Source organism: Egretta garzetta, unplaced genomic scaffold (genome assembly GCF_000687185.1).
Source record: "Egretta garzetta isolate BGI_Z169 unplaced genomic scaffold, ASM68718v1 scaffold64, whole genome shotgun sequence".
Classification (NCBI taxonomy): Eukaryota; Metazoa; Chordata; class Aves; order Pelecaniformes; family Ardeidae; genus Egretta; species Egretta garzetta.
In genome coordinates this window covers 1,811,438-1,829,635 of record NW_009259596.1, presented here as the reverse complement: position 1 = coordinate 1,829,635, position 18,198 = coordinate 1,811,438, and the positions used below count along the sequence as shown (strand labels likewise).

Sequence of the window (18,198 nt, the reverse complement as noted above, 5' to 3'; positions counted from 1 at the left end):
TCTTGTGCTGAGGGCTCCTGAGCTGGACGCAGTACTCTAGGTGAGGTCTCACCAGAGCAGAGTAGAGGGGCAGAATCACCTCCCTCGACCTGCTGGCCACGCTTCTCCCGATGCAGCCCAGAGTACAGAGTTCCTTTACAGCCTGACTGTGCTACACACTTATCATCAGCTTCTCAGTTCTTCTTTCCTTGTTCATTCTTTTAAGGTGGTTCCAGATGAATTCTTCACTGTTCTGCTTTTCAGACCCAGTGTCTTGTCTTACTGGGTCACAAAGTTTTGGACTCTTTCAGCTCTCAGTGAAGCAAAGGAGCAGCAAACAACTTGTTTCAAGCTTATCAGAAGTAAACCATGACTAGCAACTCTTTGTCTTAGGCTGGTGCTGCCATTTCATCTTGTGCTTGCTGTCCAAGCAGTAACCTGCAAATAGACATATCCATACCCTTCTTTGGGGACAGACAATACCAGTGCCTCCATAAAGACCTGCAAACAGATGGTATAGCTTCATTCTCCGTGGTCACGCCATTCCTCTCACTTGCTCCAGACGATGCATCCTGCATTGTCAGCCAGTCCCATCAGAGCCAAAGTTCAGCAATTGCAGTTACCTTTTGGACTGCAGACCCTCACCAGATTATCTTCTGAAATCTTCCCATTCTCTAGATTTTCAAGACTCATCATGCACTCTTCACAAGACCAAAACAGCAGTACAGCCTTGTTCCCTAGTAAGTTTGACCATGACCCCAGATGCTTCCAGTGCTTCTTTTCAGTGCAAGAGTTTTTGACAATTTAGCATACCTGTGATGAAATACACATTTCTTTCAAAGTTCCCTAATTAATCTTCATGCCAATTCATCTAATAAACCAAAGGAATCTCGAATTCTTCACATATCAGAAATTATCAGATAATGTGGAAACGTTCTTCTTTCTCATAAACTTTGAATTATTGTCTATCAAGTTTTTTCCATTCTCAAGGCTTTTTTTGAAGATTAAGAAAAAATTGGCTTTTCACTTACTTGTAGCTGATATCATAGTTGTTTGAAACGCTTCAAGATTTGTTGGGTGAGATACTTCTGGAATCTGCCCATCTGTCAAAGCAGGCAGGAGAGCATCTCATAACATAAACAGTTGCATCTCTGACTCCTCTATAGAAGCTCTGGCATTTCCAGTTACTCCTACTTAACCACTTGGTCTTGAAACCTTTTCCTTATTACCGTATGGATCTATCTGACAGTTCCCAGAACTTATTCTGCAAGTGATGGAAGGTGTTATTTAATTAGAATGTTAGACTCAAATATTTCCTTGAATAGAGCATGCTCTTTTCATTCCCTATATGGAGCTATAAGCAGTTGTGTATCTTGTTCAAGTAGAGTCAGATGTGGCAGTTTTCACCCCGTGTTGTCGGATAGGAGGGAATTCTTACTTAACATGTAATTAGGGCATTCTTGTCATGGTTAGCAACCAGCACTTTGAGATTAGAGTTTAAATTTGATTGAGTCCCCTGGTTTTCCTATGCTGCTTCATGCACTGCTCACCATTCTCCCAAATGTCTTCCAGTTAAGTCCACTCTCAGAAAGAGTTGCTAAATCTGCCATTCAGGAGGACTCCCCTCCTTGCCTTCTGGATATTATCTTAAAGTCTAAGAGAAGCACAGCATAATTTGGGTATACGGATGATCATTACATTGTCTTTAAGGAGAGCTCAGCTGGCTGGATGCCTTCTGAAAAGTATGTCTCTCTTCTAGATGCTGCGGTATTCTGGCAACATTCACCTTTTTGAGTGCGATAGGTAAGAATCACACAGGAGATATTGTTGGAGGCAAGAATCAAATAGAAAATACTTCTGGGACCACTTAGGTTGGCAAATCATTAGATCCAAACAGGGCCTTAGATCTGAGTCACAGCTTATTTGTTGTTTTGTGTAACTGGGTAGCATGAACAGAGTAAATGCCATTGCTCTATACCATTGAGTGCTTCATAGTGGAACATGTATAGAAGCTGTTCCAGTTGTTTCAGAATTCCAGCCTCCCCGTACCCTATCATGCTTATAAAAAGAAGAGAGACATACTTTTCAATTTGGGGAAAAATGAGCGATGTGCCATTTCAGTGGAATGTGCCACAGCCAGTGCTATATATATCTGTTGAAAAAACTAGGGAAAAGTGGGCTTTAATTTGATGAACTTTGTCTCTGAAGCTATCTTGGTTCATACAACTCAAGGAGGGGACTCATTTAACTGCATAATAGATAGTAAAAGTGCAGAGACAATTTAATATGTATGTAATATTGTAATGTTATATGTTGGCAGTAGCAGTCTCCGTTCAGATGATCACGTGCAATTTATTTTCACACCATCCAACCTTAAAACAAAGGAAAGCTAGCTTGAAAATCCTTTAAACAAAACCAAAATACCCAAGTAGTTAAAAAAGCCACCTCCAATATTGGGTCACGGTGAGGTAGAACAGAAAAGAAAATTAAGTATATTGTAGAATTGAGCAAGTTACAGTTCTCATCACCACAGGATTTTGGAAGAAACTCCTCTGTTCCCCAAAAGCACAAGTGTCAAAAGGCACTAAAATACTTTGTCTCCTTCCAAATGCTAGTGGGAGCAGAGGGCCACATTTGGAAGACCAGCCAGGTTGTCCTCAGAAGACAGTCCTGTTTGGTTACATCTCCTGACACACTTTGCCACTAAGCATAGTTTTCTCCCACATAGCTCCTACAGCTGCAGCTGTATTTCATGTTTTACTGGGAGTTAGGGCAGCTGGAAAGGCAGAGCCCCCTTCAGGGGCTTTGGGATGATGCTGAAAGACTCCACATGTATTCAAATAATTTAGCTGCCAGCCAGCAGAGGAATGTAAAGGCACAACTACCCATAAATGTATTTGGAAAAGGAGTGAGGATTTGTCTGCCCTCACCAAGCAAGCTTGGCAGAAGTAGAAAAGCTGGAGTCCTACAAGTGCTGATTTCAAGATCATGCATACAACCTTGTCAGCTCATGCAATTTTATCATTAATGCCACAATATTTGCCATATTCCTAAAGCCTTTCTCCTGGAATCAAATAATCTTCCACAAGGAGCAGAAGTTTTGTTTTGTCAGGGGTGGCTGTTTTGGTGGAAGTTTGCACAGGCAAGGAGTGAGTTAAAAAAAATTATGTTCTCACAGCTTCCAAAATGAATCTTGGAAAAAACGAAATTAAATTCAGGTTAAAAAAAAATCAAAACTTATTTTAAATAAACGTCACGATTTTGGAAGCTTGTTGTGATTTTTGAATAATTTTGTTTAGTACTTGTTTTTCTTGGTCACACAGTGAAGTTACTTACTGATTATGTTCCATTCCTACAAATTTATATTTGCCTTGTGGTGGTTAAAAAAAAAAAGAGATAAAAGAAAAAATATAGGAACTATACATAGATCCCTTAATTTAATGTGCTGTGGAGGTAAAGTTGCAAACACTGTGGGAAGGACAACTGTGATCATAGGAATTTGTATAGTTTTGATATGCATCTATGGAAAGGTAATTATTTATTGTTTTCAGAGAGGAAGAAACCAAGTGTAAGCAACAGATGTCAGACAGTTTGGGGTGATTTAAATCCTTAGCAGATCAAGGGAATATTATATTGGTCAAGACATTAATATGATTAGAATAAAATATATCTGGAACTATGGAAAGCTCTTTGATATATTTCTAATACGTTCTTTCACTCTTCCGAGATGTCTGCTGATGTTTGTCTGAGATGTGTATTCACATTTTCCAAGTGTTTTTAAACTTTAAAAGAAATGAAAATCAAAAATGAACATGCTTGATGTTGGTACCTGGAATGCATACATGTGTGTGAGCACACACATCTCATAGTTTTCTTCTTTCTTAATTTAAATGCAAGTGCAGGAGGTGCGCTGTTTAGAAAATCATTCCTAAATATATTAAGCAGATCAGATTTAATGTTTTGGTTTGTATGGCAACTCTGAGACAGATGAAAAATAGCCTTTAAAAACTTACAACTCGGAAAACTATTCAGCTGGCAGCTGCTAAGTTAGGCTAATGTTTATCCTGACCTCAGTACTTTTACTCCAAGCATTATGCTGTTAGCTGTTCCAAGTAGCCTTGAACTATGAAGATAGGGTTAGTCTTTACAAGTCACATTTTCTGTGAAGTGGCTATTGGGGACAATCTTTGCTGTCAGATAAATGTTTCTAAAGGAAGAATTACTGTTTAAATTGATGTGCCTCCTTGACAGAATGGGATCCCTAGTTCCTGTTAATTTCAGGAGGGAACTCTGTAGTATTATCTAAAAAGTCTTTCAGATTTATTTTAAAAGCATTTACTTTAAGGCACCTTCTTTATGAAAAAGCGAAAGAAAAAGGCTATGGAGAGTGAAGTCTGTTTTATTATGCCTTTTATGGCCTATTAATTTGTTACCATCTATTCTGCTTTGTTGATGAAATTTTAATTTTGCCCTTGCTTGAGCATATTGTAAGATTTGTATAAACTGCAGCTCACTGTGCTAACAGAAAGGCTCTTTTAGGATGAACAATTGGAGCTCATTTTGTTTCTAGAGGACATTTAAAATAACTTATGAATGAGAGTTGTCAGACATGAAATGCTGTATTAATTAAATCTTATTCTAGTCTTTTTGCTTCTCCAGCTAAACCAACCCTTTAGAAAAAAAATACATGGCCACCTTAATTATATAGGAGAAGACAAAAAGTATCCTTCACATTCCTTCGCCTGAATAAGAATAAGAACTCAATTCATCTAAATAATAACCCCATTAGCTGCTTAACTCAACAGTGTACATGGGAAAATTTTCAACACAGAATGTAAGAAAGTGTTGATTGGGTGGATCATTTTCAAGGGTTTGTTCTTCTGATGTTCAAAATGATAATTTTAAGTAAATCTGATCTGGCAGGGTTATCAGCTTTGTACCGTTTATGACTTATGACAAAAGTGTGTGTTTATATACATGCTAATGCTTCTTTATCTTTTGAAATACAGCAACAATACCATTCAAAAATAGATGACTTGATTGAAGAAACTGTTAAAGAAATTATTTCACTTCTTGTTTCAAAGGTAAAACAATTTAAATTTTAATTTATAATAAAGCAAAGAAAAGTACCTCTCTAATTATTGAACTTCTGAAATGTCTTTATCATGCAGTTTTTCTGTACACAATGAGATTGGGGGGGACAGCAACATGATTTGTAAATAGCAGTCATCCAAGTAATGTGGAATTTACAAAATTAAATTTTATAACCCATTAGGTAAACAAGCTCTGTGCAAATTGCTAATTGGATAAATCTCTTCTGTGTTTCTGTTATAGAGAAGAACTGGTAGCAGCTAGTAGAACTGGTAGGACTTGATTATGTCAATATTACCTTAAGTAATAGCAGGTTTTAATTTTTTTTTTTAATTTTTCGCATGAAAACTTTCTTCCTATCACTAAGTAGTATTTAAATTTTGTATTTAAAGATGGACAACATCCAGAGTATGAATATAACTTTTAAATTAGATTTTGCACAAACCATTTAATTGAAAAATATTTTATACGTTGTTATTTCTTGAAATTAACTTTGTAGTTTTTTTATATTTAAAAATAAAATGTTTTGACATGGTATGGGAACTTGGAGAATAAGTGAAGAAAACTTAAACAATGTCTTATGTTACTGTAGCACCTCTACTCCAACAAAAGTGTTAAGTGCTTGATATAAAAAAAAACCTTTCAGTCCCTAATAGTTTGAAGGACACAGCGAATAATGACAGAACAGAAAGATTCCGTAAGATGTTTTGTTATTTATGCATTGCAAACTACCCAGAACGATCTGATTTTCAAAGTAGAAGAAATAAGCTGTACATTTACACTTTGAGAGTTAGTGGGGAAAAAAAATAAGACTGTGGTCATATTTTCATCGTGCCTTCATTTGCAGTTGTTACAGCTTGCTGGCACGGGGTTGAGGGAGCAGGAATCTCCTTTCAGACTGACACCCACCATGCATGCACAAGAGCGGAGGAGGAAGTTTTCTATAGAATTGTTGTAGGCGTTTAAGCAAAATGTGTCCACTTCCTGATAAATGTGTAAAAAATACACACATTTTTTCTCTGAAGCAAAGTTTTGATGTAAATGTAACTACAAATGGTTCAACTCAACAGTTTTAAGTTTTATATGCCGCCTGTCGTCGTTCCAAACTGACCTGTCAGTGTATGTTAGTGTTATCGAAGAGGACAAGGAAGAAAGGGGAATTTAATCAAAGCAAATCATGGTATTAAAAGCTAAACCTTTTCATTATTTTTTTTAATATCTGATACTGTAGAAGAAGGAAGAAAATAGTCATGTTCCCCCTGAATGTATGTGCAAGAAATTCTAGAGACAACTGCCATCAGTACAGAGGGATCTGCATTATTAGGTATCACATATAGTATTACCAGATGTTGAAAGCTCGGAACAGGAAGCAAATATTCTGTGTCACTGGCTGATCATTAGAAGCTTAACCAGTCCTCGCCTGAGATGTGAAATGCCAATGACATCCTGACTGCTTCTGTTTCGAGGTAGAAAGCCTCTGAGGGTGCAGAGGAAGGTTGATGTTTCACTCCTGGTTTTGGCCAGGAAAAAATGCACATCAATGTGCATAATATCTGTGTGTGTTCATTTTTTTCATTTAATATATTTCCATTAGTTTTTAGCCTTTGCCTCTGTATTATTTCCTTTGTGTTCCAGTGGAATAAGTGTTTTGATAATTGTTTTTAGCTGCAAGTCATCTATGAAAATAAAAAGAGTACTTTCACTTCAGCGAGACTTTACTTGGTAGAGACTATACTGTGCATTTTATACGCAAGACTTACCAAGCTAAAGCATTTAACAAATCGCAGGAATAGCACAAAACAGTGAAACAAAGCACGGAGTGTCTCAGGGTAACCAATTCAGAGAATGTGAGGTATACGCAGAAATGCTCTTAGAGCTTCACATGTCTGTACACTGAGATCTCAGAAAATGAGTTTCCAGTTTCATAACTACGCCTTCCGTTTAAATGGACATCCTTGACACTGCGATGTTTTGCTCTCTGTTCTTTTGTATCCCACTCCTATTGGAACCATCTGATGGCACTGTGGACACCATGTTGTTTGTGAGATCAGCCCCTTCCGTAGCGGATCTTTGCACAATAAGATTGAACACCCTTCTGCAGAAAGAATCCTTGCCAGTCAGATAAAATGAGTTAAAGTATGAGCGGCAGCTTCTCACAGGCATGCAACAGCAAAGCAGAAAGCTGGTATTTGGTCTAATAAAGGGACTGTAATTATACTGTGCATGGGGCGCAGAAACAACTGTGGTTTTATTCCTTGATCAGCACCTACGTGCTGGTGTCTTAATTAATCACTGTAAATATGACAGGTTAGATTGATAAATGACAAATGTAAGTTTGCACTTGCTCCTGCTCCTTGAACTGTTAAGAGCAGGGCTTATTGTAAAGTGATGATCTCGGTTCCTCTGGAGGTGACACTGTTGTGACACTGTTACAGTGCCCATTAACAGCATGCCAGATGGAATTTTGTTCTGTCCTCACACTCATAAAATGATACTCGTGGTTGTGGGAATGACTATGTTGGGAGCAAGGAATGACTTCTAAAACAATCTTTATATAAACCGGAAAGCAATTCATATGTGTAAAATAAATGTGTATGAATACAACGGCTGACAGGTATTTTATGTTATATACCATGAATGACCTGAGCAACATAGCATCACAGAAGGACGTGAGAAGGAGATTTGTTTGCTTTAAGGGTAATTTGGGGGTGTTTAAGCATTGAGGTTATAATTATGCGATTAATAAGATTTTTTTTTGGTCATAAATAAATTTTGGCGAAAATGCCTTTTAATGCCACTTGCTGAGGGTCACACTACTCAGAGAATCACAGGTGAAAGTATGGAGGAGAGGAACCACAACATACCAGAGATTTAGGGGCTACATTTTCTTGCCCCTTCTTGGCCATGTAGCTGCAGTTGAACAGCAAATGCTGTTGCTGAAGATGAGTTGGCAGAAAACTCTAGTGCTGTTACACTGTTGGGTTAAATCAGAGCTGGCCTTCTATTCAATAGCAAAGATAAGAGGAACATGATGTTGAGATCACCACCTTTAACAATTATGCTCCATCATCTTTGAAGCTGTGATCTTAGAAACTGTGGTCCTAGAAAATAATGTGTGTTTTCTACCCAAAATGCATGCTGGGTACACACACTCCTCTATTTAACCACATGTTCCAGAGATAGGAGAGAGGTGTTGGGTAGCAGACCCACATCAGGAGAATTTTTGGGTTGGTTTCTATTTCTGCAGTGGTTTAAGAATGATTTCCATCAGTTCGATCGATAGGTGAAGCTCAGAAAAGAATGTTGTCCTTGATTTCAGCACTTTGTGAGATGGAGAAATGGATCAAATTTACATTTTTTATTGCCCTCCTTCAACAATAAAAATCTAAGGAAGAACAACTCACATTCTCATTCAAAATCTTTACTTTTCATATTGTGTGCATTTAGATTTTTCTCTGTGCTTTCCCTCCAGGTTGTTTCAGTGTTAGAAGGTGTGCTGTCTAAACTGTCAAGATACGACGAAGGCACTTTCTTCTCATCATTAGTTTCATTCACTGTAAGTGTGTGGATTCACAGTGGTTCTCTTCTTCTTCTTTCTGGGCATAAATCTGAAATTGTGCACAATCTGTAGCAATAAGCACTTACTGTGTGTTGTTTTATTTTTATTTTTCTAAAGGTGAAAGCAGCTGCAAAATATGTTGACGTTCCCGTAAGTACAACCCTTTTATTTTTTCTAGTGTTCGTAATAATTAAAAAAATAGGGGGTTTGTTAGCTCACATTTTTTATTGTTGACATTTTGCTTTCCTACAGAGATTCATTATAGCTTTACACAGAGTATTTAAACAGTCACTACAACCCTCCGAGGGCATTTCATTTCCCTCAAGCAACGAGTAACTCTCAAAGCAAAGCTTAAAAAGGTTATTCTCAATGCACTTTTTCAGTTGCGGAAGAGTGAGGATTGTAACTTAGATACTCTTTTGTAGGGGTCCTTCCATCATTTGGCTAAATTGTTCAAGTGTACAGGAAAAGCAACAAGTAAAAGCACCATACTGCAATATCCATTATTTACTGATTTCTTACTTCAGGACCCAGTCTTGCTTATTTAATCCCTTGCTTGCTAAATGTCTATTTGATTTACCATTGCTTATGCAATGTTTGTGTGGTATAAGTAAAAACTAAAAAAGGTAGGTATTGGAGCTCTTCTGTACATAAAACTCAAAATTCAGCTATTAGACTGCTTTATTAGAATATCATAGTAGAAGATCTTTTCTTTAAAAAAGCAAGGAAGAAGTTATCAAATATTGTCATCATCACTGTCAATAAATATCCTTTGTTCTCTCACAAGTCTGTCTTCTCATCCCTTTTTAATGTGATTCCAAAACAATCTTATTTTCCAAGCATAGCAAAAAACAACTCCAATCGTTATGTTAATGACCTTACAAGAAATAAAATTACAAATATAGAAGAACGCCAGACATGCTAGACTGTATGGTGGCCAGAAATCCTTTCAGCAGTTCTATACTTAAAAATATAATACTTGCAAGCTTAAATTAATATTTTTTTTAATCCATGCATACAAAATAAAAAGAAAAATCTCTATTTCTGGAATCTGTTATTTTTCTATCTTTGTATTTGCTTTATTAATAAAATACCAAATTGTAACATTGCTGTTCAGATGATGTTTTCAGAATTTTTTTCTTATTTGGTTATGTGTGAACTTTTTGTTGAATTATATAAATGCTCTTGTGTTTTATAAAAAAGAAGAAAAAAGTAGTCCCAATCTTGCGTTCAAAGGAATGACCTCATATCAAATCCAGTTAATTTGGAGTACCTCTTGTTAATATATTGTGCTATGGAACTGCCCCAAAAGGTCCTTGGTAAGGCACTTAAGACTCAAAAGCCTAAAGAAAAAATTACTGAACAAACTAGAAATTCATTGATTTCTTTCAGGTAACATGAAAAACTCTCCAAATTACATAAAATATCTATGAGAAGGAAATGGCAAAGTCTTTCACCATTGGCCTGGATATGTTGGCATTGAAGTTCACAATAAAAGATGAGACTGAAAAACGCCTTTGCCACAAATTCAGGGGAAGGTTGTGAGTCAGGTCACACAGGGATGCACCGCTCCAGAGAGAGGGGAGGGCAGAGTGGGCATTGCTGGAGCCCCGTTGCCTTTCTCACATTCACTGAGTGGTGTTGCTTGGCCTGAAGAGACGACCAAATTATAAGCAGTCATTTTTACAGCCCCTTCGCTTTTCAGCTATCCCACAATTTCCCACAGCCCAAGATGTGAACTAGACTATAGTACCACAGTTGTAAACTACAGGTGTGAACTGCACCTCAGGGAAGCTGTGGATCTGATGAAATTTTCAAAATTCTGGAGGATGTTTTTCCCGGGTTGAAGGAGTTTGATAGGCTGGAGTTTGGTTTTGCTTCTTCACATTCTTCCCCTTTCTGTGAAGATGCAGTGGAGGCCAAGAAGAGCCGTTAGTGTCACAACTGACAGCGAATGTCCAGTCTGAATAGGGTCTAAAATCACCACTTGTGGAAGTTACAAATTCCAACTGCAAAAGGAGGCTGTAAGTCATCATGTTACAAGGTCATCTCCTGGGCTCACAACTGCAGTGAGAAGTGGCGAAGGGGGAGGCACAGGGTGAGGAATTTACGCTGAGCTCTTAGTCATGTGATGGTAACCTAGCAAGCCTGCACTGAAGCTAATTAAATGCCTCGTGTGGCTGTATTTTGAACTGATATGGTTTAAAATCTCTTCTTGCCCCTCCTTACCATACAGCTGCATATATGGAAGTGACTTAAAAGTGAGCACAGTACGCCCTTTCTTTTGATATATGTGCAAAATTGCATGTTGTTAGATGACTGTGTTCTGCCCCCACTTGAGGATCTCACTGGGTCACCTTAGTGCTGTCCTTGGGGTCCCCAGAACAGAGCTGTTGATCGCTTGGTGGATCTGGGGGAGAAGGAGGTTGAGGGGGCCAAAAGGCCTTTGGGGAATTTTGAGTGTGTGAATTCAACAGAGCCTTTCATCTTTGATTACCAGGCTTAATATTTGGCAAAGAAGGAAAAATATGCTGGTTATGGTGAAATAAAAAGAAACTAACTAGGCAAAAGAGATGTTAGAAGAAAATGAAGGTAGGAGCAGAATGGTTTAGAGAGCAGATGAGAGGTAAAGAGGATAAAAAAGTTAAAAGATAAATAAAAATAGAAATAATAAATTATTCAAAAAGGAAGAGGACATTCTTGGATTATTTTTGGTCATTTTGAGGAAAAGGTTACTTCTATTAACGTTGAGAGGGGAATTAGTTGTTAAACAGTTGGGCACAAAGGTGCGCACTCCCCAGAAGGCATCCCCTCAACTTCTCAGGGCCAGGGTGGGAAATGTAGACACAGACTTGCAGTTCATTTGGCAGATACGTTTGTAGAAATGTTGCTACCTACCCTTCCATTCATTAATCTTGCCAGAGAATTATGAATAACTCCATCCAAAAAAAGTTCCTTTTTGTTTTTTAACTTGTTTAAGAAAACATTCAACATAAGCCTCCATTTTTCAGAATTCCCTTTATGAAGCAGGATGGACGCAGTCACAAGGAGCTCTCATTGCTTTCCCCAGTTGTTGCATATGAGACTATAGGGACCCTGTGTATGTTTTGGTAATTGAAACACCAAGAGAAATACTAGGAAAATAACCCAGACTAAGAAGAGTAACAACAATGAAGGGTTATGATTTCCTAAAAATAGTAATGAAAAAATCTAATTGCTGTTATGCTCTTTTTGTTGGCAATTGTCACAGTACGCTGCGCTCTGAAGTGAAAGGAATTGTGGCTGCTGTGCACGTGAAAGAAACCAAATGTTCGGGGGAAAATAGCACAGGCATTGCAAATATAAGTAGTACATCAAGGATGCAATTTGTTCTCTTGTTAATGCCATGTTTTGATGTTTGGGAATGCAGGGGCTGATTTAGGTTACAGGTTTTTTTAAAAAACGACTCACCCAAATCCACTGTAACTCTTTGTTGGTTTCTTCTAAAGCCCAGGCAATCCTTAGGAGTTGTAGAAGTACAACATTTTTTTTCTTTTTGGTTCTTTTTTATGTTCTGTTCACAAAGCCAGTTAATTAATGAGAATAGGGAAAGCATGCAGTAGAATTAAGAGAAAAAAAATGTATATTGTTAATCTCAAATGATTATTACTCTACATCATGTAGATAATTTCATTGTGCTCAGTTTCTTAGTTTTGCACACAAATAATTGTGTCGCTAACTGGTCATTTCTACACACATTTGCCTCATTCACAAATATAACCACAGCAATTACTCATACAAATTGAGCATCCAGTTACATGCATATTTATATACCGCTTTTTGTTCGGAAAGGTATGTTTAAATCCCTTTGTAGGAGCCAGTAATCTATGCCAGTCATGTCGAGGGCACAGAAGGAACCTAATCCTCCCTCACTTCATGTGGGCCACCTGTCATACCAAGCGCGGAGAGGCCATTTGAAGGACCCGGGGCTGACAGCAGCGCACAGCTCGCACAATGCCAGGCCTCTCCCTCCGCTCTTGCCTTTATGCAGGGATCAAAGGTATGAAAAGGGGCCTCACACATGTGCCAGCATTTGACTTATGGGGTCCTGTAGAGGCCAAAGTAGGAACTCTGCCTCCTACCAGGCAGATACACATTGGGACCTTCCAGACACCTCCATTTCCAAGCATCGCACTTGTATTGCGTGGCCTCATTTAGCCAGTTTTAAGAAGCAAACAACTTTTTCTGGGAAATGAATGTTTATTTAGCTGTGGCCATACTGTGCCATTCATTTTTAAGGAGGATTTACCTGGAGACCTCTGTTTAAAAATAAAGAGCACAGAACAGTCGTTATCCTCACGCTCAGGGCTTCTCCTGCCTTCGTCCTCCTCCTCCTCTGTATACCCCAACCTGGGAACTGGCCCTTCTGTTTTCAGATCCATAAAAACAAGCCATTGCAGAACCGGCGGGAAGGCCCTGCATCATCTGGTTTAAGTCAGCAGTGTTTTTGAGACACCTCTTAAATGGAGATCAGAAGGATGGCTGCTAATCAGTAGGAAAGTTAAAATAACGTAGTTATTTTGGGGAAAAAAGCGTATTTTCATACCTGATTTTGTCATAATAACTAGTGTTTTGAAGACCTTTTGCACTACAGAATCAAGATCCTGGTGCAAACACTTGCACGCCTGTGTTGTCCCATGAATGCAAGGAAGCTACGCGTGTATGAAAAAGTGGTTGCATAAATGCTTGCAGAATCACAGCTTAAGTTCTGCATGACAGCTCTCAAACTACAGATGTTTAGCCTTTGCCAAGGTTGCTTTTTCATCTACAAGATGTGTTAGAGGCAGGGAAAATGCACTGTATTTTTTCATTTAAGCAAAATAGTATTTTTCATAACCATGTGGGAATGAAGTGTTACCTTTATAATAGACTGATTATACAAATAATGCATCCTCCTGCCTGACTTCTGTATTTTGATTCATAAGAAATGAAGGGAGCGAGGATCTTGTAAGTACAAGTAGTTTCTACTCCAAAAATATTTTAATGGTATTTTAATTCTGCCATTCCAAAGCCCAAGTGATGAGTATTTAGAAGAGAAATTTCAAGCAGTGAAATTTTCCAGTGTGCTCTTTCATTTGGTGGTGGACACTGAATAAGAAGCTCCTGTGTTTCTCACAATAGCCCCCTCCAGCTCATCACTCCTTTTCATTTCATTGTTATATCCGCGCTGTAGTTAAAACGTCTCCCTCCAGGATGCAGGGGAGGGGAAGGGGGTGGAGAGGAAAGCAAACACAAAATGGGACGAAGTTTGTTATTATATAGTTGGTCTCTAACATCTGTTCTCATCTTTGAAAAATTAATGCTTTGACAGGACAGCAACTAGGTAAAACGAGAACTTTTTTCTTGGTAATATCAAGCACCCAAGTTTCTCTAATATTCTCTGATGCTAAGAAATGTTCTGTGGCAAATGCCAAAGTGAGCATAAACATAACTCAAGTATTTACAAATGTACATGTGTTCTACTGAGATTTGTGACAAACTGTTGCATTGCAAAAAACTGTGCAGAAACTTAGGGGATCTCTCCTGTCGGGAAAGCCTAATATTAGTGGCAGTATTAAGCTTGTTGCAAGCCTTTCAGCAGCAAAATACTTGAATGCCTGGAAATCAAGGCAATGCAGCGTTACTTTTGACGAGGTGCCTCAGGCAAATTTTGCCAGTGGGACCAATGTGTGTCAATCATAACACAGCTTCTACATCATCTTGGAAATGGGAATAACGTCTTTTAAAATTTGCCTGCTTGTTAAATAGACACTATGGTAGTGCTTTCCTGTTGAAAGGGGGAAAGTTAAGCTGTTTCGTCTTTATCTGAATTTGTTGCTATGAAAAAGTGCCTGTCGATCTGGACCCACCTACCAGTGAATAGTAAAAGAGACAACCTGCACCTGTGGGATTAGGTGCAGCAGCAGGAAGTAAGAGCACTTGCAGCATATAATTAACAAGGATTTTTTTTTTTTTTTCCCCAAACAGCATGTTCATCTTGCCAGGTTAACTAGTGATTAACCCTAAAAAAGAATGTGCTGAAGCCTACACCCTTGTTTAAACTCATTCACTCGCCGGTGTATTCAGTTACTTGTGTAACCAGTGACAAAGTAACCCTATTTACAACTCTTCATTTCCTGGTATTTTATTTGATGTCTTTGTGTTTCCAGTTTCTCCATTCATCTCTTTGTTTGGTTCTCTTTCATTTTCAGATAGGCAAAACATCTTGTCTGCTGTTCTGAATAAAATAAACCTACAATAACTTTTTATCTATCATATAAGAACACTTTTTTTTTTCACTTGGGGAAGTTACAGAATACCTTTTTTCATACTTATCTGGATAAATATACCAGGTTAAATTCTTCTTCCAAAGATGTGCAAATAACTCTCTCCCATTAACTTCAGCAGATGTTCTGCCAGAGATGCAGAGGAGCAGAACTTTTTATTTTGGGTATAGAAGTGGAGACTGAGTTGCTTAAGTCTGTCCAATGTTAGTAATGAAATGCCCCCTGTGACAGTTACTTAAAATAAGTCTCAGTTTCTGTTAGTTTGTTTTTTAAGGTACATCCAATTGCTTTTTTTTTTTATTATTATTCTATGTTAGCCCAGGATTTTTTTGAAGTTTAATAATCCAAAATAGGAGAGGAATCTTAGGATCCTGTGATCAGAGGCTCCCATCTAATACATAATCCCTATTTTTAAAAAAAGTTAAAACGTAAAGTATATAGCATTAAACCTGGTTTGATGCTTATAATAGCTTTCTTCTTTCACATGCTTAGAGAAAACAAATAAATTCAGTGCATGCGATACGGAGAGATAATGAAGTATTTGATTCACTACTGGTTCATTCAATGTTTACTGTGTGTTTTGCCCACGATGAGCAGGGATGATTAGCTTGCAGTGATTTTGGTGAGTTTTTAAAACAGAGTCCTACTGTCAGAGTATTGATAACTTCCTTACCCAGACATATTTCTACTGTAGGCAGTGTTTAAAAGGAAAATTAATTTTTTTTTTCCACAGCAATTTCAAAGATAATTATCCTGCACATATTAAGAAGGATGAAGTGTTTTAAAGAACTGTAATTCTAATTGGTAAATGTCACCAGCTGTTGCAGTTACTCTTACTTGTGTATATTCTTTTAATGATTACGCTCCTGTGCCACAAGCTACATGAAAATATATTCACTAGGTGTGAAATTCCCATATGTCACAGCTTCAAGACTAGGTAAACATCTCAAAGATAAGGGGAGAGTTAATGCTGATGGGAAATGTTATTTTTCTAGCTTTGGCTGTCTGCAAGATGAACATTTTTTATTGAACTTAGTCAAAGAAAAAAAATTGCATGAATCGGAGAACCATTAGGTTTTAGCATTCAGTGGAAGATGCATTTTTACATTTAGTATATATGTATCCAATTCATTTGTTAGATTATCATCTCCCTCACCCACCCCCCGAGGTTTCAAAATATTTTCCCATTATGCCTCCAACTTAAAACGAGTTCAATGCCTATAAATTGCCTATCAAGTTTTAGAAAGTGCATAAGGTTTCAACACTGGTTGTATTCTTTTCTAACATCAAAAATGAATATACTAAGGGAATATATGAGGCTTGCTGTTTTAAATCTCCGAAATCACTTTATGATTTAGTTTAATTTAAAAACATTTCTGTCACATTTTAATGACAAAGGCACATTTTTATGGATGAAGTCTATTGATTTCTGTGAACGAGGTGTTCCAACAGAAAACCGTTTTATCTGTTGTAATGTTACATCTTTATTTGTACTCTTAGGATCAAGGTCTGTAACTCAGATGTAAATATAAATGGCCCTGCTTTCCTCTTAAGAGTTTCACGTAGGCACATATGTATGTGATGATAAGGTTTTGAAATGAGCTTTCCTTGCCTCTGGAATGACCAATCTAAATGTGCAGGAGTCATTTCAGTTTTTCAGTGTGAGCTTTGGAGAGGCCAGGAACCAGGCCATTATTCCACATTTAACTGTTACTTTTAAGAAATTAAACTTCCATTGATGCACATGTATAAATGAAAAAGAAAATCATCTTAATTGAGATCATATTCCTATATGTGTCCACGGTAGATTCAGGAAAAAAAAAAAAGAGAAGTAGCTCGTGATCCAGGAGGTTTCATTCACTACAGCTTTGAGGGGAGAACGCTCTCATCCTAGTATTGTAATGGCAGTTTCTGGACAGGTATTAGTTTGGGCATGTTGCACCTTTCCTTCCCTCTTGTGCTTAGACCTGTTTATATACGTTATAATATACTACATACAAGATAATAAGGAATGAGAAAAATTAAAAGTTATCCACTTGTAGACTAGAAAGGAAGCCTTACTATAAAATTTTATGTAAATATTTTAACTATCTGAGCATGTTTATGCATACAGGCCTTTAAAATGTTTTACACGTACAGCTTTGTACATATGGTGTTTTCAGACAAGGCGGCTTTTGAGAAACAGAGATGACTTATGCCTGGGAATTCAGGGACTGGGTATAGCTGCTTTCGTCCTCCTTCCCTAGAGCTGTTAACTATTCTGTACAGAGTCAGCCTTAGCCAAATCTGAATCCTTTATAAATAGCTTTGTGCCAAGGCTTCCTGTAAAGTATTATAAAACTTGGCCATCTTTTGCATGCCATGAACTTTAAAAACTATTATTTGGGAGCAAGTGATACTTTTACAAACCTGCTCACACAGAGAGCGTTTCCAGAAGACTTTCCAAAGCACTTATGTTCATTCTTGGTTCCCGTTAGAGACAGGTAAACTCCTGACGAGCTCTGCATACGCTGCCAGGCAAGGAGATGTTGCAGGCTGTTAGGGGCTTTAGTGTGGAACAACATTTGGTGGCTACAGAGATCCAGAAGTCACAGCTGGGCAGGGGAGAGCAGTTTCAGCAACCACTCTGGCTGGTCTGACATAGTATCACAAGCACACGACATATCCTAGCCTGTCCCATGTTTGGGAGCGTGGTATGAAAGCTATGCGTACTCCGCTATTCATCCAGAGCATCGATCAGTACAAGGGAAACATTTTGGCCCTTGCTCCTTCCCTAGTCATCCTCTCTGCTGATTATGCCGGTGCAACAGTTTCAGAAAAATAAGGGTACAGGTCTACTCTCCTACCAACCCTTTTATGCCGTTGCTGTCAGGGAAATGCTTGAACTTAGTTTGGATCGGTATTAGTAGAAGCTAACCTCAAACACAAAATTCATCTGTACATTGGAAGCAAATCTGAGGCAACACAAAAAGAACTGAATGCTTTTTTTAACCGTTTTCTGAATGTGATAGCTATGAGAGCCTCACTAACAAAAAAGGGCAACATGTCAAAGTCTGCCGTTGATGTTACCAAAGCCAAGACTTCACTCCATTACACACGGCAATCTAGATTTATGACTCACAGTATCCATAAATTATGAGACTGAGACCTTTATTAGTAGTGAACCATCCCAAACTTGGAAACTAACCCAGAATTCACAGCAGATTTAGTAAATGCAGTTTGTACACGTGTGAACATTGTAACATAATCTCAGTTTTTGTTATG

The 18,198-nt window shown here is 37.9% G+C and overlaps 1 protein-coding gene across 2 annotated transcripts in view; it reads left to right on the top strand.

Annotated features, from left to right (window-relative positions):
* Positions 1-18,198, top strand: part of CADPS2 (calcium dependent secretion activator 2) — a 260,700-nt gene that overhangs the window by 219,314 nt on the left and 23,188 nt on the right. For both annotated transcript variants that reach the window (XM_035893700.1, XM_035893699.1), the window contains 3 exons: positions 4,989-5,063; positions 8,543-8,626; positions 8,747-8,779. In XM_035893700.1, coding sequence (XP_035749593.1) covers positions 4,989-5,063; positions 8,543-8,626; positions 8,747-8,779 — 192 coding nt within the window. The remainder of the gene's footprint in view (positions 1-4,988; positions 5,064-8,542; positions 8,627-8,746; positions 8,780-18,198) is intronic.